We start from the raw sequence: 16,460 nt of genomic DNA, 5'->3' as shown, positions 1-16,460 counted from the left end.
TACTTGTCTATAGATTTCTGCATGTGTGAGACAGTGTCCCCAATATTGCCGCCCTGTTTCTATGAGGACATCATGCTCCCATTGACTTGTGCGATAATGTTGTTCCTGTGAGAGCATGACGACCTGCTAAGGTCGATATCAGTGCTCTAATTCTCTCAGCTCTCAGCTCGCCCTTGATCTCATTTTAATGACTTCTAAACTGATTTAGGACCTGTAATCCTCCCTTTGATGGGCTACTTTAAAGGTCATGTGGCACAATGGTGGCAGGCAGTATTTCTACCTGCCCAGTATATTGAAGGAGTTTATAACATCAGCTTGTACTTGAACATGGGAAGAACATCTGAGATAATGTGCGTTTTTCTACATTTATGTATTTGTTTACAGTGTACAGTAGCTATAGTAGCTAATTAAATAAGCTTTGTTATACCATGTCCTACAGTTAGTGCAAATGTGTAGATATATCAGCTATGTAGATATATCAGCAGCCAAATGTCAGAAATATATTACCAAACCTGGAAATGCTTGCTGAATTGTGATATGTGTAAACATATTGTGATTTTGAATCATAAAGACAGTTATATTGCAATGATGATGTGATAAGCAATTTGTGGTGCACTTGTATAAACTTCTATAAAACATCAATAAATGTAGTAGTGATACAGCACTGCTGCTTTGTTTTGAATATTAATGAGGTTTCATTCAAAAAAAAAAAATTCCCATCCATTAGCATCTTAGCACACAGGAATGTGAGGGAAGTTGTTAGGTTTGTTTTGTTTGCAATTGTGAAAGAACGGTGAGAGGGCTCAAGGAATACAATGCACTTGAGGAGCAGAGATGCTGAATAAACTCCATGTGAGAAAGAATTTGTAAACATTAGTTCCTTATTGTTCCCTTTGTACTGAGGTAATGGTTAAAATGACTAAAGACATTTTTTTTTTTCCCCAGAAAGTTACAGCAAATATGGATTTATATACTACATTTCAGAAAGTTCAAATAGACAAGTACTGTGATTTAGGAAGCTTAAAATGTGCAACACTGGAATATAAATGTGTCTCTTGTGAGTAATACATGGTGGATATGTCATGATGCTGCATTGTATGTTTCCAATAAACTTATGCAACATATCTTGAAATGACAGACTAGTTATACCTCAGAACCAATACCATAAGACAGCATCAAACAATCATTGCATTTTGTATTTGTTATATATGTGTGTGTGTGTATATATATATATATATATATATATATATATATATATATATATATATATATATATAGGAGGGGGTGTTTGGTTTTATCCTTGTGCATTCCATGAACTACAGGACCCCAATTCATATGGTAAGTATCTCATTTATTTGCATAACAACTTTGCTATTGTCAAATATAATGAGAGTCTTATGGGAAGCATATGCTGGTGTCCTTGTTGATGGAATGCCTTTGTGTAGCCCCCATCATTGATGAGCGAAGCAGAAAAGAACGTTGCATTAATATAATCTTCAGCATGAGTTGTCATGAACATATTACAGTATTTGAAAGGTTCTTATTCATCAAAGACAGATATGCAGGTCTGTGATGGGTTTTAAAATACAGTACATTGGTCAGTAAATATAGACACTCTTCTATTGATCATAGTTTCAGAAAGATTACAGAATACATAAAAGGTTTTTGATACTTTTTAGGGAAGCATCATGATCAGGACTCTTCATTTGATGACATGGAAACATTTCTATGAGATATTTCTAACAGACAGATGCATGTACATCCATACGCACAAATACACACATCTACGCATTTAGTACATTTGCATGCAGAGATGATTGATTTTAATGAACCCATTTAGCATCAACTTGATTGCGGCTTATGTGGTCCTGGTTGCTGATGTTAATTGGACCTCTTGTGTTCAGCATGTAACTTCAGAGATACAAGATATAACAAATATGCACAATATAAAAGTAAAACTATTTTAACCATAAGATTAACTTTTATGATCTTATAATCTTTGAGCAATTCCCTGGCAATTCTTATTTATGTACTATATTTATTGTTGATCCATTTCAGATTAATCACTGTAAACTTCTAAGATAAAGTCGTCGTCCTCTGTCCATTGGAAAACACTGGTGTGCTTATGTGCAGGGGAGATTCCTACAATTTAAATAGGATAAAGAAAGTCCATATAGCAGTAGTTTGTTCGTGTGCTACTGGTTCTGTGTGTAATGCGTGAAGGGTGGCGGGAGAGCACACTTGCGAAGTGTCGGTGCTTTGGAGATTATGTGAAACGGAACTAACTAGGGATGCCATGTGAACAACAGACAAACCGGACAGAACAAATTTATAAGTTTAACAACAGACAGACTAACCAGGGAAACAATACAGAACAGAACAGGCCAACAGGGTTAGGGCTAGACTAAGCTTGACAAATACTCACGGAAAACACAACGAAGACTAAAACACACAGAGCAAGTGTTATGGACGATGGAACTGCAAAGAACTAAACCAGGAAAGCAACATGGAGAGCGAGGGAAACTAAACAGGGAGCTCGGGGAGAAAGAGCATAGGAACGAGGGGCGCGATCAAACGGGAATCTACTAAATACATTTGAGCGAGGACAAACAGGATCTTACCAAAACCACATATACGCAAGGACAAACGAGATCTAACCAGAGACAGCGACCAACAAACAAGAGACGCAGGCACGGGGTTTACATATGCAATTAGGAACAAACTTGGAACAGCTGGACACAAAGGGGCGGAGACACGGAACCATGGAAACGGACGAAAACACGGAAGTGATTCGGTAGCTAGGGAGACGGGGAACGGTCAGGTCTGCGGGTGTGACACTGTGGGTATTGCAGCACTTCTTGACTCCAGTTGTACTTTGTGAACATGACTCCCCCCACTGGATCCATTAACTGTGGCCGGGGCTGTAAGTGCGCTGTATGTGCCCCTGACATGTGCACTAATGTAAATAGTGTACGGACGGAGAGTGGTCCACTGCGGCCCAGCGTGGGGAAATCACAATGTGCTAATTGAGAGGGCTGGCTCTGGTAAAGGGCAAAACATTCCTCTACAACAGTATATGTGTTCTCAGATTTTGTTCAAAATGGCTAGTGGATTATTTTTGAGTGAAGGATTTCAGATACATCCTTGTTGCCATGACTTGTTTTTATTGTAAATAGTATACACACACTTTGCAGACATAGTAAAAGAGAATATAATAGAATATAACTTATTACAGATTGTTTATCGAGTGCTGAACTAGCCCAAAAGCAGTAATCCAGATGAAAAATATGACAATTCCTTTCACATGTAATCCTAAAAGTAATCAGTCTCCTCTCTCTCCTTATCTCACTTTTTGACATATATGACAAGTCTGATAACACTGATTTATTGGCATCTCAGGAGCTCACAGACAACCTTCGACACGCATTACATGTGCTGGAATTAGATATATGAGCACTCACGAAATGTGTCCACCACAGGTCAGGTCTGGTGTTGCTCAGCACATGAACTCACTTCTTTAATGAAATGCTGAGTCTTTGCTCATGCCTGTACATGTTCGTATTACCCTGCTCTTCAACAGTTCAGGGAATTGTTTCAAGGCCAGCAACATACTGCTGCTGTTTTTAAATAACTGTAAGTTATAGTCATTAGAGAAAATGCATACATACGCAAATATTCTAAAACCAATTTTTATTCAAACAAAAAGTGCTCTACATTCTTTCATGCCCTCATAGTACTTTAGATAACGGTGTCTTATCTCCAGCATTAGTCTGCACCCAGATCCAGTCCAGGATACAAATGTACCTTTCAAATGAGCACTGATCTTCAGTCCATGCAACCGTATTCACTGGAATAGAAAACACAATAAGTGATTCTGGATGTGGAGTCTTTCTGATACAGACGATTTAGCCGTGAGACTGTGTTAATGTTTTTCTTACTCCAGGTGCCAAACTGCAAAGGCTGTCTCATTGGAAGCACATATTTCTGATTTAGCGCCTAAGGCAAATGATGCTCACATCCCGAGATAGCATAATCCCCCACCTGCACATACACACCCGTCTGGTTAGCTCTCAGGACTGCTGTTAAATCATCCCACACAATCAAGCACATCAAGTCCCTGAAGACACAGTGAACCAATCACCCACTGTTGCAAATTTATCACACCCTCCAGTGATAGGCGAGCTGAAGACTAACAGGCTGGGTCTATCATCTCACGCTGTTGTCTCATGTTATCATTTCACGCTTCACTCATTAGGGCCAGACATCATGTGCTGTTTCACTGCATGAAACAGTAGAATCAAATAGCAGGAAAAGGTGAATGAAATTCAGCTACAGTTTGCATCTCACTCGGCATGTGGTGGAAACATGGCTATGATCTTCTGATGGTACCAGGAGACCAGAGGGCGCCTTGGGTAGCCTGCAAAATTCTGCCTAAATCTACAGTCAGTAAAACCATGGTGGTACACTGCACATCTGTTAGAATCTCCTCTGCCCCATGAAAGTCATGTTGTTTTATGCAGATTGTCCTCCATTACCATAATGCAAATTGAATTAGTCTCTAATGCTTGGGCTTGATGGCCATTTGATGGGTTTGATGCTACTTTAGCAGAAAGGGCAGCTCCCCGGCAGTTTATTCTCCTGGAATGTGCTAAGACTGCATTTGGTGCCTCCTTGCCTTGCTGAGTAATGAACGTGTCAACGAAGATTTGTAACATGACGAAGTGTTGGAACCAACTCCACCGCAGGGAGAAGAGTGAGAGTGTTGCTGCTGTGGACACTCAGTTGACAGTGCAGCTGTCTACAGGTCCAGAGCAGGCTCTTTTACTTGCTGCAATCATGGATAACAATATACTTAGTGGTGTCAATGGACTAAAATAATTAATCGAGTTAATAACAATAATAGACTGTGATTAATCATGAAGTTTAAAATTCTAATACAATTTAAAATACAATTTTTTTTTACTTTATTATAATATACCATCTTAGTTTAATAAGATTACTTGAAACAGTGAACTTGTGTGACATGACTCCAGTCAACCAGTTCACAAAATCTTTTCTTTTAACCAGTTGGTCAGGCAGACTAGTTTGTTGGCATTTTCAGATGACAGAACTGACTTCTTCTGCAAAATGTGGCCTGCCAAAGAGAAGAGAGTCTCACTGTTGAGGCAAGTGTATCCAGGTATCTTTGTGCAGTAGGCAGTGCATGGACATCCATTTCGCGATTGCATTGTTAGCTTAGTTGTCGTCACTTTGCTGATGGACTTGCCTCACTCGATTTGTTGTATTTTGATGAACATGGCTATAAATGCTAGCATCTTTGCTAACATGAGCAAAGATGTGCTTTGTGTGTGACACAAAAGTGTTACTTCAGACTTGTGGAAAGATAGTTCATCGCTGTAATATGCGCACACAACTTTAGCTTTATCTAAATTTCCATCTGGAAAACAAAACTTTGATTTAGGCTAGTTTTCGAGCCTTTCAGTAATTCAGACAGGTAAAAATCTGTGTGGGATTTACAGGAGGAAGATGGGGTCAAATATATGATTAATTTGTGTTAAAAAAAAATTAACGGGTTTATGTTTCCAGATTAATTGCAAGCATTTACATGTTAACGCTGACAGCCCTAATTCCTGCAGTTATAACATAAATGAGGACAATTACCATGATGGCCAACCACACAGCAACACTGCCTGCTTTATGTTTCTCTGCTTGCTAGGATATTCTTATAATAGAGCATCACTTTTGTATTTGGGCACTTGTGCGTGATTATGGGGAACTGGAACTGTGTAATACTTTAAAAAATGTATAGAGTGATCTCTACACCAAACTGTAAATTTCAAAAAGGCAGAGGCATTTACTAGGAAGATGAAGTACCAGAAAAAATATTAGTTGAGAAAAGACTGGAACAGTAACTAATGCCACAGAGCCCTGATTGCTATACACTAATTTCCCCCATTATGCTTACCTCTATCCCTACATACATACAAATGTGTCTTTCAGTAACACACACAAACACACGTGTGTGTGTGTGTACCCATGCACACAGACACAGACACAAGCACACACAAACATATGCATGTACACCCAAACGCACAGACAGATGCACACACACACACACACACACACACACACACACACACACACACACACACACACACACACACACACACACCCCTACCTCCCCTCTTCACCCAACAACTCTCTCTCTTTTTATTTTGACATTTGTACAAATTGAATTTTCCAGTCCTTTAGTACTGTCAGTGTCAGGTCAGTTAGTCTGTATGTGATGGTGGCTTCTTTTGGTTGGCTGTTGGGATAATGGAACATCCAACTTGCCTGGCAACAATGAAGCCCCTTTAGAAGCAGATATTTGATTGGCAGCTGCATTCTAAGTTCCATTTGACTTTGAAGAGCAAAGTTTTTCTACTGAGGGAATGAATCCATGGTAATTACACACAAGGGATTCAAAGATTTTATGTTACATTAGTGATGTGCATCAGCTTTTACATTTTAACCCTGCTAGCATTCCCATGTGACCTGAGCTACAGAAGACTCAATCATACAGACTCTTTCAGAGATAAAGGCTCCGTGTACTTTGCAGTATACAGCATTCACATTTTTACTGAATGTTTGTGCATGTGGATGGCAGTCTCCAACCCTACAATCTGATGTAAACTGTGTTTAAAGATATGCAAGGATTGAGGAGTTATTAGTGTTTTTTACACAGGGAGATCCGGCAGGGATGTGTCATTCACGCAGTGCACCATATTAGCATAACAGGAACAAACTTAGAAAGGTCTGCACTCTTATATGATACAGTCACCAGCCCAGTCTTAAACTCATTGAACACAACTGGGTTTTATAATCTATTGCATAAGAGAGATACTTTAACAGAGTGCCTTCCAGATTCTGTCTTGGACATTGAATGCAGTTTCCAGTGTAATCTAATCAAATAATCATTTTCAGTTCTCAGCAGGCAGTAATAGAAGGCAGCAACTTCATTATTAAGCAGTGTGTCATTGGCCAAATGAATTAATGTCAGTATTTTATCCCGCATTCAATGCTAATTTGAAATACATTATTGTAAAATATTTGGTGCAAAACTGAGGATGAATTCCTGTGGTATGACCTCTGTCTTTTGCTAGACTCCAATAGCAGACTCCAATAGTGTTTCACTCATGTGGAATGATCAATAAGACAGCAGGTAAACTGCAATGCCATGACCCTAGTAATTGTGGTTAAAGCAGCTCAGAAAGTGAGTTCAAGTATAAGGAAATAAGATGATAAATCATCAGAGGTATTTACATCAAAATCTGTGGCATTTATGTAACACTCAATATTGTACATGTAACAGTATATATGCAGTGTTATCATGTGTATAGGTAACAGTGTATATGCAGTGTTATCATGCGTATAGGTAACAGTGTATATGCAGTGTTATCATGTGTCTAGGTAACAGTGTATATGCAGTGTTATCATGCGTATAGGTAACAGTGTATATGTAGTGTTATCATGCCATCTCTCTTGCTGCTTCAGTTTTTAATTTTTTAAATCCTTTAGCCATATCTGTCCATATGTCTCCACTTCTCTCCACCTCTCTCTACCTCTCTCTACATGCCTCCACCTCTTGCCACATCTCTCCACATCTCCACTTCTCTCCCCCTCTCTCCACATGTCTCTACCTCTCGACACATCGCTCCACAAGTTTCCACTTCTCTCCACATTGCTCTCTCTTGCTTCCAGTGCTGCACATCTCTTCTCAATTTCTGTCCAGAATTCTGATGCACCTGCTACTGTTACAGTCTAATAGATTCTCTTTCTCCCTCTCTCTCATCGCAGTTGTGGATGTTCTTGTGTAAGCTGCTGTTCTGACTGAGGTGAGAGGTTGTACTTAGTTCGGTCTCGGGGAGACATTGTCCTAACGCATGTTGATGATGGACAGCCTGAGAAACCGCTGTTTGGTGCTGCTGTTCTTCCTGGGTAGTGCTACCACAGCCCTGGAGGTCCCTCTTGACCGTGAGTACCAAAACAAGCACACACACACACAATATAAATATATATATATATATATATATATATATATACACACACACACACACTGCCCTAGATAATTTCTGTCAGCGCAAGTCTCCAGATACTGAGGATCTGGAGTATTTACTGATGGTATTATTACTGAGGCTATTTACTTTGCAGAAAAGAATACTAGAGAGTGAGAGAAGATAGAGATAGAGAGTGAGATAGAGAGTGAGAGAAGGGCAGAGAAAATCTAAATGGCAAGAGAGGAAGGCAAAACAGACGTCAGCACAGCTTTCTAGGATGTTTTTATTAAACAGTGTAATTTCCCTGCATTATGGCCTCAATTCCAAAAGTAGTATACTATTGAGTGTGTCCGTGTGTGTTTGATGATCAAACAGAAGATGATAGCCCTTTTCAAGACGGTGAACACTCAGTCTTTATAACACTAATATGTGGTTTTCTTTGATGCTTGCTGTTATTTTCCTCCCTGCTGTTGGGGAATAAAGCAAAAATTCTGGAAGGATGTAAGTCATTTCTTGGTGTGACTCTCGTGCCAATTTTTGAACTTTGATTTGGATTTTGCTTTTTAGTGCTGCAATTTCGGTTCAGCCATTTGTTTGTTTGTTTGCTTGTTTGTTTGTACATAACTGAGGGTCATTTATTTGCATGCACTCACTGTGCGGAGGTTTTTCTGAATTAGTCTCTTGATTTGCTTTGTCCTTGTGTTTTCACCAGGACATTTGTCTGTGTGTAGACAAGAATTCTGTACAGTACATGCTATTAATGTTCAGAATGGCACAGCTTAGATTTTAGAGTTTAGCCAGACATGTGGATACGGACAAGCTGATTCAAGATTTCTACAAAATTATTCTAATTTATTATAGCTCTGGACATGTTGCATGCTATATTTTGTGGTTCTGTATTTTATTTTTTGCTTCACTCTTGTCTTGCTTAGTAAGACATGTTGCATGATATTGTGCATTTTGGTGTACGTGTGTTATTGTAGGACAGAGAGGGAGAGCCAGAGCATGATGGTATTCTTGCTGTGAACAGTTGAATAATGAGATAACTTAATGATATCACCCTAATCCATTTTTTCTATTTTTGATCTTAGTGCCACAGCCTCCAACCATAACCCACCAGTCCCCTAAAGACTACATTGTCGACCCACGTGAGAACATCGTGATCCACTGTGAGGCCAGGGGAAAGCCTCACCCAAGGTTGAGTGAGCTCAGCATTTGGCATTTACAGACAACATTCACTTCATATGCTGCATAGTCATTTGTACTAACAGCTTTGTAAGCAACTCAAAGAATCCTCAGTGGTGGTGTATGGTGTGAAGATTTCACAGAGATGTTAAGGTATATAAAAAGAACTGCATTCAAGAATAAATATTTCTGTGCAAAAAATGCTGTTGAAAATCACTGAATATGGCAAAAGGTTTAGAGTGAGATGTCTTTGTTATATGCATTCCTTGCCTTGTTATCTGTGATGCTGGCAAAAGACCCCTAATTAATAAATCACTTCTCATGGTCAATTCTGAAATAAATCAAACTGAAGCAAAATTAATTTAGCACTCATTAGAAATGAAAGCCAGCGTAAGTAGTGAAGGGATGTGTCTCTGTCTGATCCAGTGACGGTAAAGCAAGCACTAGCTGTTTAGGATTATAAAGATTTCCACTGTGATGGCAGTGGGATACCATGGCAATATGGGAATAAGTCTTATTCTCTACATTCATTTATGAGAATATATATAATAAAACCAGTGGAAATGCTTCTGTGATGTTGTTTGTAGGCTGCAATGTTGCCGATGGCTCTGCACGTAACTGTGGTTATATTGGCCATACTACATCCTGTGAGACTGACACTGAAGTATTGTTCATTTACTGTGGCAACAACATTTTCTCTCATCGTGCCCTCATAGTTTCTCCTGGACGAGGAATGGCATACATTTTGACGTTGATAAAGACGCTAAGGTGATTATGAAGCCTCGCTCAGGCACTCTGGTGATTGACATCAGTGGAGGGGAGAAGGCTGAGGCCTATGAGGGGGTCTACCAGTGCACTGCCCGCAATGAGCACGGCACCGCCCTCTCCAACAACATCATCATCCGCCAGTCCAGTACGTTAGAACCTCCTCCTAACCAAAATGGCTGATGTTTCTGTCTAATCATCCTTTGCTTTAGTCTTCTTGAGCTCCTTTGTTTAACTGCACATCTTAGTTAAAGTACTTTATTTGTTTTTCTGTGGAAGGTCTCATATCAATGACATGTTTTTCTTTTTACCATCCGTGTGAAAAAAAAGGTGTGTTTGCCATCCTTAAAGCACTTATTTTGGAAGGTATATGAATTTGAACATGCATGCAAAGTTTCCTCTATGCTGCCAATATGTTCTCCTCATGCTGATGCTAAGATTAATGCAGTGAAACAGTGTGCCCTCCTCATGCTGATGCTAAGATTAATGCAGTGAAGCAGTGTGCCCTCCTCATGCTGATGCTAAGATTAATGCAGTGAAGCAGTGTGCCCCCCTCCCCATTCTGTACCTTCCCTCATCACTCCCAAAATGACTCATAAACGCCAGTGGTGCGTGTAAATGGCAGTATTGTGTGTCATGATGTGCCCTACAGGGTCTCCCCTGTGGTCGAAGGAGCAGATCAAACCCATCTTCGTCCAGGAGGGCATGCCTCTGGTACTGAGATGCCAGCCACCGGCGGGTCTTCCCCCTCCCATCATCTTCTGGATGGACAACAGTAAGCTTTCCCCTGCTCAGGCTTCCCACACAGCGGACGTCAGGCTACATGCACAGACACTGCCCTAGGCACTTTACTCCAGACAAATGCTTGACATGCAAGAATAATTTCTTCAGTACACACACTGGTAGCATAAGTACAAGCGTTTGGTAGGACAATCTTGAAAATATTGTGTAAATTTTAAGTGAAGAATGTTTCTAATTTAAGGACATTTTAATTGGGTTGTGCTAGAGGACTTTTTGTGGGATCAGTTTTAAGACCTCTAATAAGCTTTAAAACTTGGAACTGCATAATGTCATCTAAGTAATTGGTTTATATTGTGACTAAACTGTTTTAATTAGTTAGAGAGAAAATATTATAGTGACACAACAACACATAAATAGGAGCTTTTCCTGGATCTGGCATTACATAGTATTAGAACAGAACACGAAAGTGGGCATGAAAACTCATTCCTGGATGAGAACCCCTATTCCAGTACCTTCCCTGTATACAGCTGAATGTCACTTCAGTTAAAGTCACATTACAACTTACCCCACTTTATGATTCCTATTAGGTGTTTCTGTTTTTATTACACTGTCATGTCTCATTGCTAAACAGCGGCAGCGTCCCCCTGCTTCAGCTGTAAGGTTACATCAGTAGAGTACTTCCCCCCTTCGTTTTTGTACTTTTTTCTACTTTCTCTACTTTCTCAAGCATGTAGCTGTCATCCAAACCTTGCTACAGCATGAAAGCCTTACCCTGCACTAGCTTCACCTGTCATCCCTCACTGCTCCCTGTCATCTTTTTCTCTCTCTCTCTCCTCTCTCTCCCTTTTTTCTCTCCCTCTCTCTTTGTCCATCTCTCTCTCTCTCTCTCTCTCTCTCTCTCTCTCTGTCTCTCTCTCTCTCTCTCTCTATATATATATATATATATATATATCCTCTTTTACTCTCTCTCTCTCTTTCTCTCTATCTCCTTCTCCTTCTCTGTCTCTGTCTGTATCCCACTCCCTCTTTCTCATTCCCTCTCTCTCTTTTCCTCTTTGTGCTCCTCTCCTGCAGATTTCCAAAGGCTCCCACAGAGCAGGCGGGTCTCACAGGGCCTGAACGGGGACCTCTACTTCTCCAATGTGATGACGGAAGATTCCAGAAGTGACTATATCTGTTACGCACGCTTTCCCCACACACAGACCATTCAACAGAAGCAGCCCATCACTGTGCGCGTCTTCAACAGTGAGTCTCTTATGAGTAAGACATACATCTGTAGGAGAGAGGCTGGGGAAATGTTTCTCACAGTTATGATTATGATAACCACTGTTCTGATGACACCAGCTCTGAATGGGGGGCATTGTCTGAAATCATATAGGTTTTTTTGTTTGAGAAGATTGCAATAAACCCCCAAACCTACATTCATTGTTTAAAACACCATCAATTCTCTGAGGAACAAAAGATGCCCTTGAGTCAAGTAGGATTTCGTGAAATGTCACAGACTGTACAATAGTGCAACTGTTTGACCCTTTTCCCCTTATTTGCTTATGTATACAGTCCTTGTATTTCCTCTCCACAGACTCCATGGATATTTTGTTAATCATTGACTTTTGACTGATTTCTATTATCTTGATTCACTTGCATTGGACCTTCTGTTGTCTTACAGCGGATGCAATCAATGAGACAATGGAAGCTTATTTGAATGACACTGATTTGTTTGGTGGTGAGTGATGGTGCCCCCTAGTGATTGCCCTTCAATCATTTAACCAACCCCTGAAGATTAACCCTCTATCTTAGTTTAACCAACTGCAGAACTCAGTCACTAACCTGAGTCTTAAATCTTTCGTGCCTCACCTAAACAAATGTGGCTTCTCATATTATTAAGAATGTTTGTTCTTTTCTGTTTCCTCTAGATTTTCATATTGTATAATACCTAAACCTTTCTAAATGCTTTTACATGGTGATATTTTACCCTCCTTGCAGGCTTCTCCAGCTGAATGAATGATTGGCACTCTGCAATTACAGTTTAAAATGATGGGTTATATTAATTAAAAGTACGAGTTTGATTGGATAAATGAAGTGCAATAGTTTTGTCAACTTTTAAGAACATTGACATTAACTAGCCTGCAGTATCTAATACTAAATTAGGAGGCAGAGATTTTGATTTATAGCCACACCTTCTGTTTGCTTCCATTCCTCTTCACTGATCCTTACACTCAATCTTCCATTCAATCTTCCACTGCTCATTTCTTATTCTTGTACCCTCCAATATTCATGCTATGGGTGAGATTTACTAAAGCTTGTAGCATGAAAACAAATAATCAAGTTCTGAAAAATGAATAATAATAAGTTATGTTACAAAGAATAATTTAGTATTGCATTAAACATTTTAATATGCTACCAGCTACAGTAAATTTGGCTCTGCATATTCCATTTTCCCAGTTTGTCACATTTGCTTTATTCATTATTATTATTATTATTATTATTATTATTATTATTATGTTTGATTCAGATTTTCCTCATAAATGCTGTGAGTGCATTAGGTGACTTTGCTACACATTAGAGGTCACCACATAGCAGAACATTCCTCATTCCTCTAGTTCATGGTATATTTATAACCACAGGTTTCGTTTCAGTACCTTAGTACCAAAGCAAACTGAAATGAAATTTATGTTGTGCAGAATATGCTGGCTAATTTTGTGCTGGTTTGATCTTGACTGTGACAAAGAATAACCATTCACCACCTCCTATATTAGAAACATTTACCAGTTATATCTTGTACAAAATATTGGAGTACATCTAGTGTACAGTATACTTGCTGTGTTGCACTGTTTGTGTTAGCAATTCTCAGAGTCTTCATTAATGGTCAGTTTCTGTTTGCTGTTGGCCAGATATTTTTTGGATGGCAGAAAAGTGCCAGTCTCACTCCAGCAGTGGCACCAACACATGCAAAAACTCCAGCAACACTGCTGTGTCTGATACACATGTGCCAGCACAACACCCACTATTGTGCCATGATTGTGTCAATCACTGCTGTGGTGACAATGTCCCACCAAATAATATCCAACCAGCAGTTTTCCTGTGGGCAGAACTGCCCAGTCATGAACAGAGTTGATGGTGGCTGACAACTGTACATGGCAATAGGTGAAGGTTTCTAATAGTACATCTGAAACATGAACCTTTATGACAGGTATACCAAAAACATGGACAGGCAAGGTGGAGTGGCCTGTAGGCATTTCTAAGAGACAAAACTAGTGAAAGCTCCGTCAAAATCATAACAGTCCTCAAAATGAAAATACACACATTCCCTAATAACTAATAAGAGCATTTTTTTTTAGCAAAACCCCCCAAAACAATAAACATATTTTAACATTTTTAAATGTAGCCTTGCCCATGAAGAGATTATAAGGCTGTACTGCGTAGCTAGGTGGTTAGAATTCTTATTCTGAGTGTTCTTACTTCAGACGAGCCACTAGAGGAGAGACAGCCAGTGTTTCTGGTTCCATCTGATTTTGTGAGCGCAAAGCTGGTACTCAGAGGGCAGGTGTTGGAGCTGGAGTGCATTGCTGAGGGACTGTGAGTCTGCTCCTGTTTTTACTCCTCCTTATGCTGTACTCTCGTTTTTCTCACCAATGTAATGTGATCAAAAATAATTTTATTTGAATTATCAGTCAAATCAAAGCAATTAAGTTCTATGACCTTGGCTATGTAATATGTAGTCAAAAAGCTCTACTAATTTTGTTCTCTCTCTCTCTCTCTCTCTCGCTCTCTTTTTCCCACACGCACCCCCCTCTCCTCCAGGCCCACTCCAGAGATCTCCTGGATTAAAGTGAGTGGTGAGCTCCCGGCTAAGCGAACCTCCTTCCAGAATTTTGAGAAAACGCTGCGGATCGTGCATGTGTCTGAGGCAGACGCTGGCGAGTACCACTGCACTGCCAAGAACCGGCTAGGCTCCACCCATCACATTATCCACGTCAGTGTGAAAGGTGGGAGACGGATGGCATGGCTGGACAGTCCAGCTCCAGCTGCATCACTTCGCTAGCTCTGTCTCTCCCTTACATTTTCTCCTATTGATTTTTAAATGCAGTACACGACTACTTTATCTGGGGAGCTGATGTTCTGTCGGTAAACAGGGCTGAAGATTGAAACTGTTATTAGATTGTCTGGTAAAAAGTGGAGCACAGGAAACAGGCTCTGAAGGTTGATAGCATTAAGAAGCTATACAATATGTTCCTTAATGTAAACAAAGCATGTTTGATGGTAAACTAATACATGTCTGTATCTTATAAAAAGTTGTTTGATTCCTTAGCTTCCCTCATGATTATAAATTTAATTTTATCTTTCTGGCATCTATTGCAGGTTTTTAGTATAAAAATGCCATCTTAACATGCTCCTCATACAGTGTGTGTTTTGTCCTTGTTTGGTTGTTTCCAGCTTCTCCATACTGGATCAGTGCTCCCCAGAATCTAGTCTTGGCCCCACTGGAAACTGGGGTGTTGACCTGCCGAGCTGGAGGGAACCCCAAACCCACCATTGCCTGGTTCATGAATGGAGTCCCCATTGAGAGTCAGCCTTGCTCTTTATTTCTCCTGAGTAGCACACATGCTGTGTGTATTGTTAAACTATTGATGCTGATAGGGCGTCAGAATTTGTGTGTTCATATCTAATAAGCTTTAGTTATTTCTTCTATATTGGATTACACTTTGAGATTGCGTCATTTCAGTGCATGAAATCACCATTGGTCCCACTGTGCTTACAGTTATTTGATTCTTTTTTGTTATGTTTTGCGTTGTGTTCCTAATAGATTCCCCTGAAGACTCCAGTAGGACAGTGGAGGATGATACCATTATTTTCACTGAAGTCCAGACTGGCTCCAGTGCTGTGTACCAGTGTAATGCTACTAATGAATATGGGTATCTCCTCTCGAACGCCTTCCTCATTGTGCTGGGTAACTAAAAGAAGCCTGTCTTAAGTTATGTCATTACCACTGATTGACAAATACAATTAAATATAAATCACTGCAATGAACAATAAACATTCACCACTTTATTAATTAGGAACATCTTGTAGGTGTGCAGTTAAGGAGTATAATATGACCTTAAATGTCTAAATTATTAAATGGTTTGCTTATTTTTAGTAATGAATAGGCTCTGTGTACTGTTTCCTATGTATTCTGTATGATGACCAGATATTCCCAGATTTTCTAAATCTAACATTCATTGCAGCTGAATCAGTAGAAACCTATCATAAATGATCACCAGTATAGAAGGATGGTTCATCATTGGTAAGCTCACACAGCAGTGTATTTTAATCAAGTGTGTTCATTGCAGCTGAACCTCCCAGGGTGCTCACTCCTCTTAACACAGTCTACCAAGTCATCATGGACAAGCCCGCTTTTCTGAACTGTGTCTCCTTTGGCTCACCAATCCCAAGAGTCACATGGTATATGTGCACCTGTCGATGTGTGTTTGCTGCAAACCTGTCATTGTGTTTGTGTGTGTTTGTGTGTGTGTGTGTGTGTGTGTGTGTGTGTATGTGTGTGTTGTATCTCTGTTTCTCCATTCATCTCATTAACAGCTCTGTGTACAGAGCGTTAGGCAAACTGTAAAGTACCTCCTTTTATTGCCTATTTGTGATGAGTTTCTGCACTTCTCTGCAGAATAACCACATGCTACTTCTAGTTAAAAAAGGTTATTAAACTAATGCAGGCACACTGTCTCAATTGCACTG

General features: G+C 39.8%; 1 protein-coding gene across 23 annotated transcripts in view; it reads left to right on the top strand.

The window, feature by feature from the left end:
• Positions 1-16,460, top strand: part of nrcamb (neuronal cell adhesion molecule b) — a 70,198-nt gene that overhangs the window by 37,678 nt on the left and 16,060 nt on the right. For 10 of the 23 annotated variants that reach the window (XM_035535254.2, XM_035535250.2, XM_081712202.1 and 7 more), the window contains 12 exons: positions 7,840-8,016; positions 8,523-8,540; positions 9,131-9,236; positions 9,941-10,137; positions 10,642-10,764; positions 11,805-11,975; positions 12,397-12,453; positions 14,195-14,306; positions 14,532-14,716; positions 15,165-15,296; positions 15,535-15,678; positions 16,061-16,172. In XM_035535254.2, coding sequence (XP_035391147.2) covers positions 7,926-8,016; positions 8,523-8,540; positions 9,131-9,236; positions 9,941-10,137; positions 10,642-10,764; positions 11,805-11,975; positions 12,397-12,453; positions 14,195-14,306; positions 14,532-14,716; positions 15,165-15,296; positions 15,535-15,678; positions 16,061-16,172 — 1,448 coding nt within the window. In that variant the 5' untranslated portion in view covers positions 7,840-7,925. The other 13 variants (XM_081712201.1, XM_081712208.1, XM_081712203.1 and 10 more) reach the window with 5 other exon arrangements.

The sequence above is a fragment of the Electrophorus electricus genome, chromosome 4 (assembly GCF_041902795.1).
Source record: "Electrophorus electricus isolate QZ-2024a chromosome 4, ASM4190279v1, whole genome shotgun sequence".
Taxonomy (NCBI): domain Eukaryota; kingdom Metazoa; phylum Chordata; class Actinopteri; order Gymnotiformes; family Gymnotidae; genus Electrophorus; species Electrophorus electricus.
This window is presented reverse-complemented; position numbering and strand designations above follow the sequence as displayed.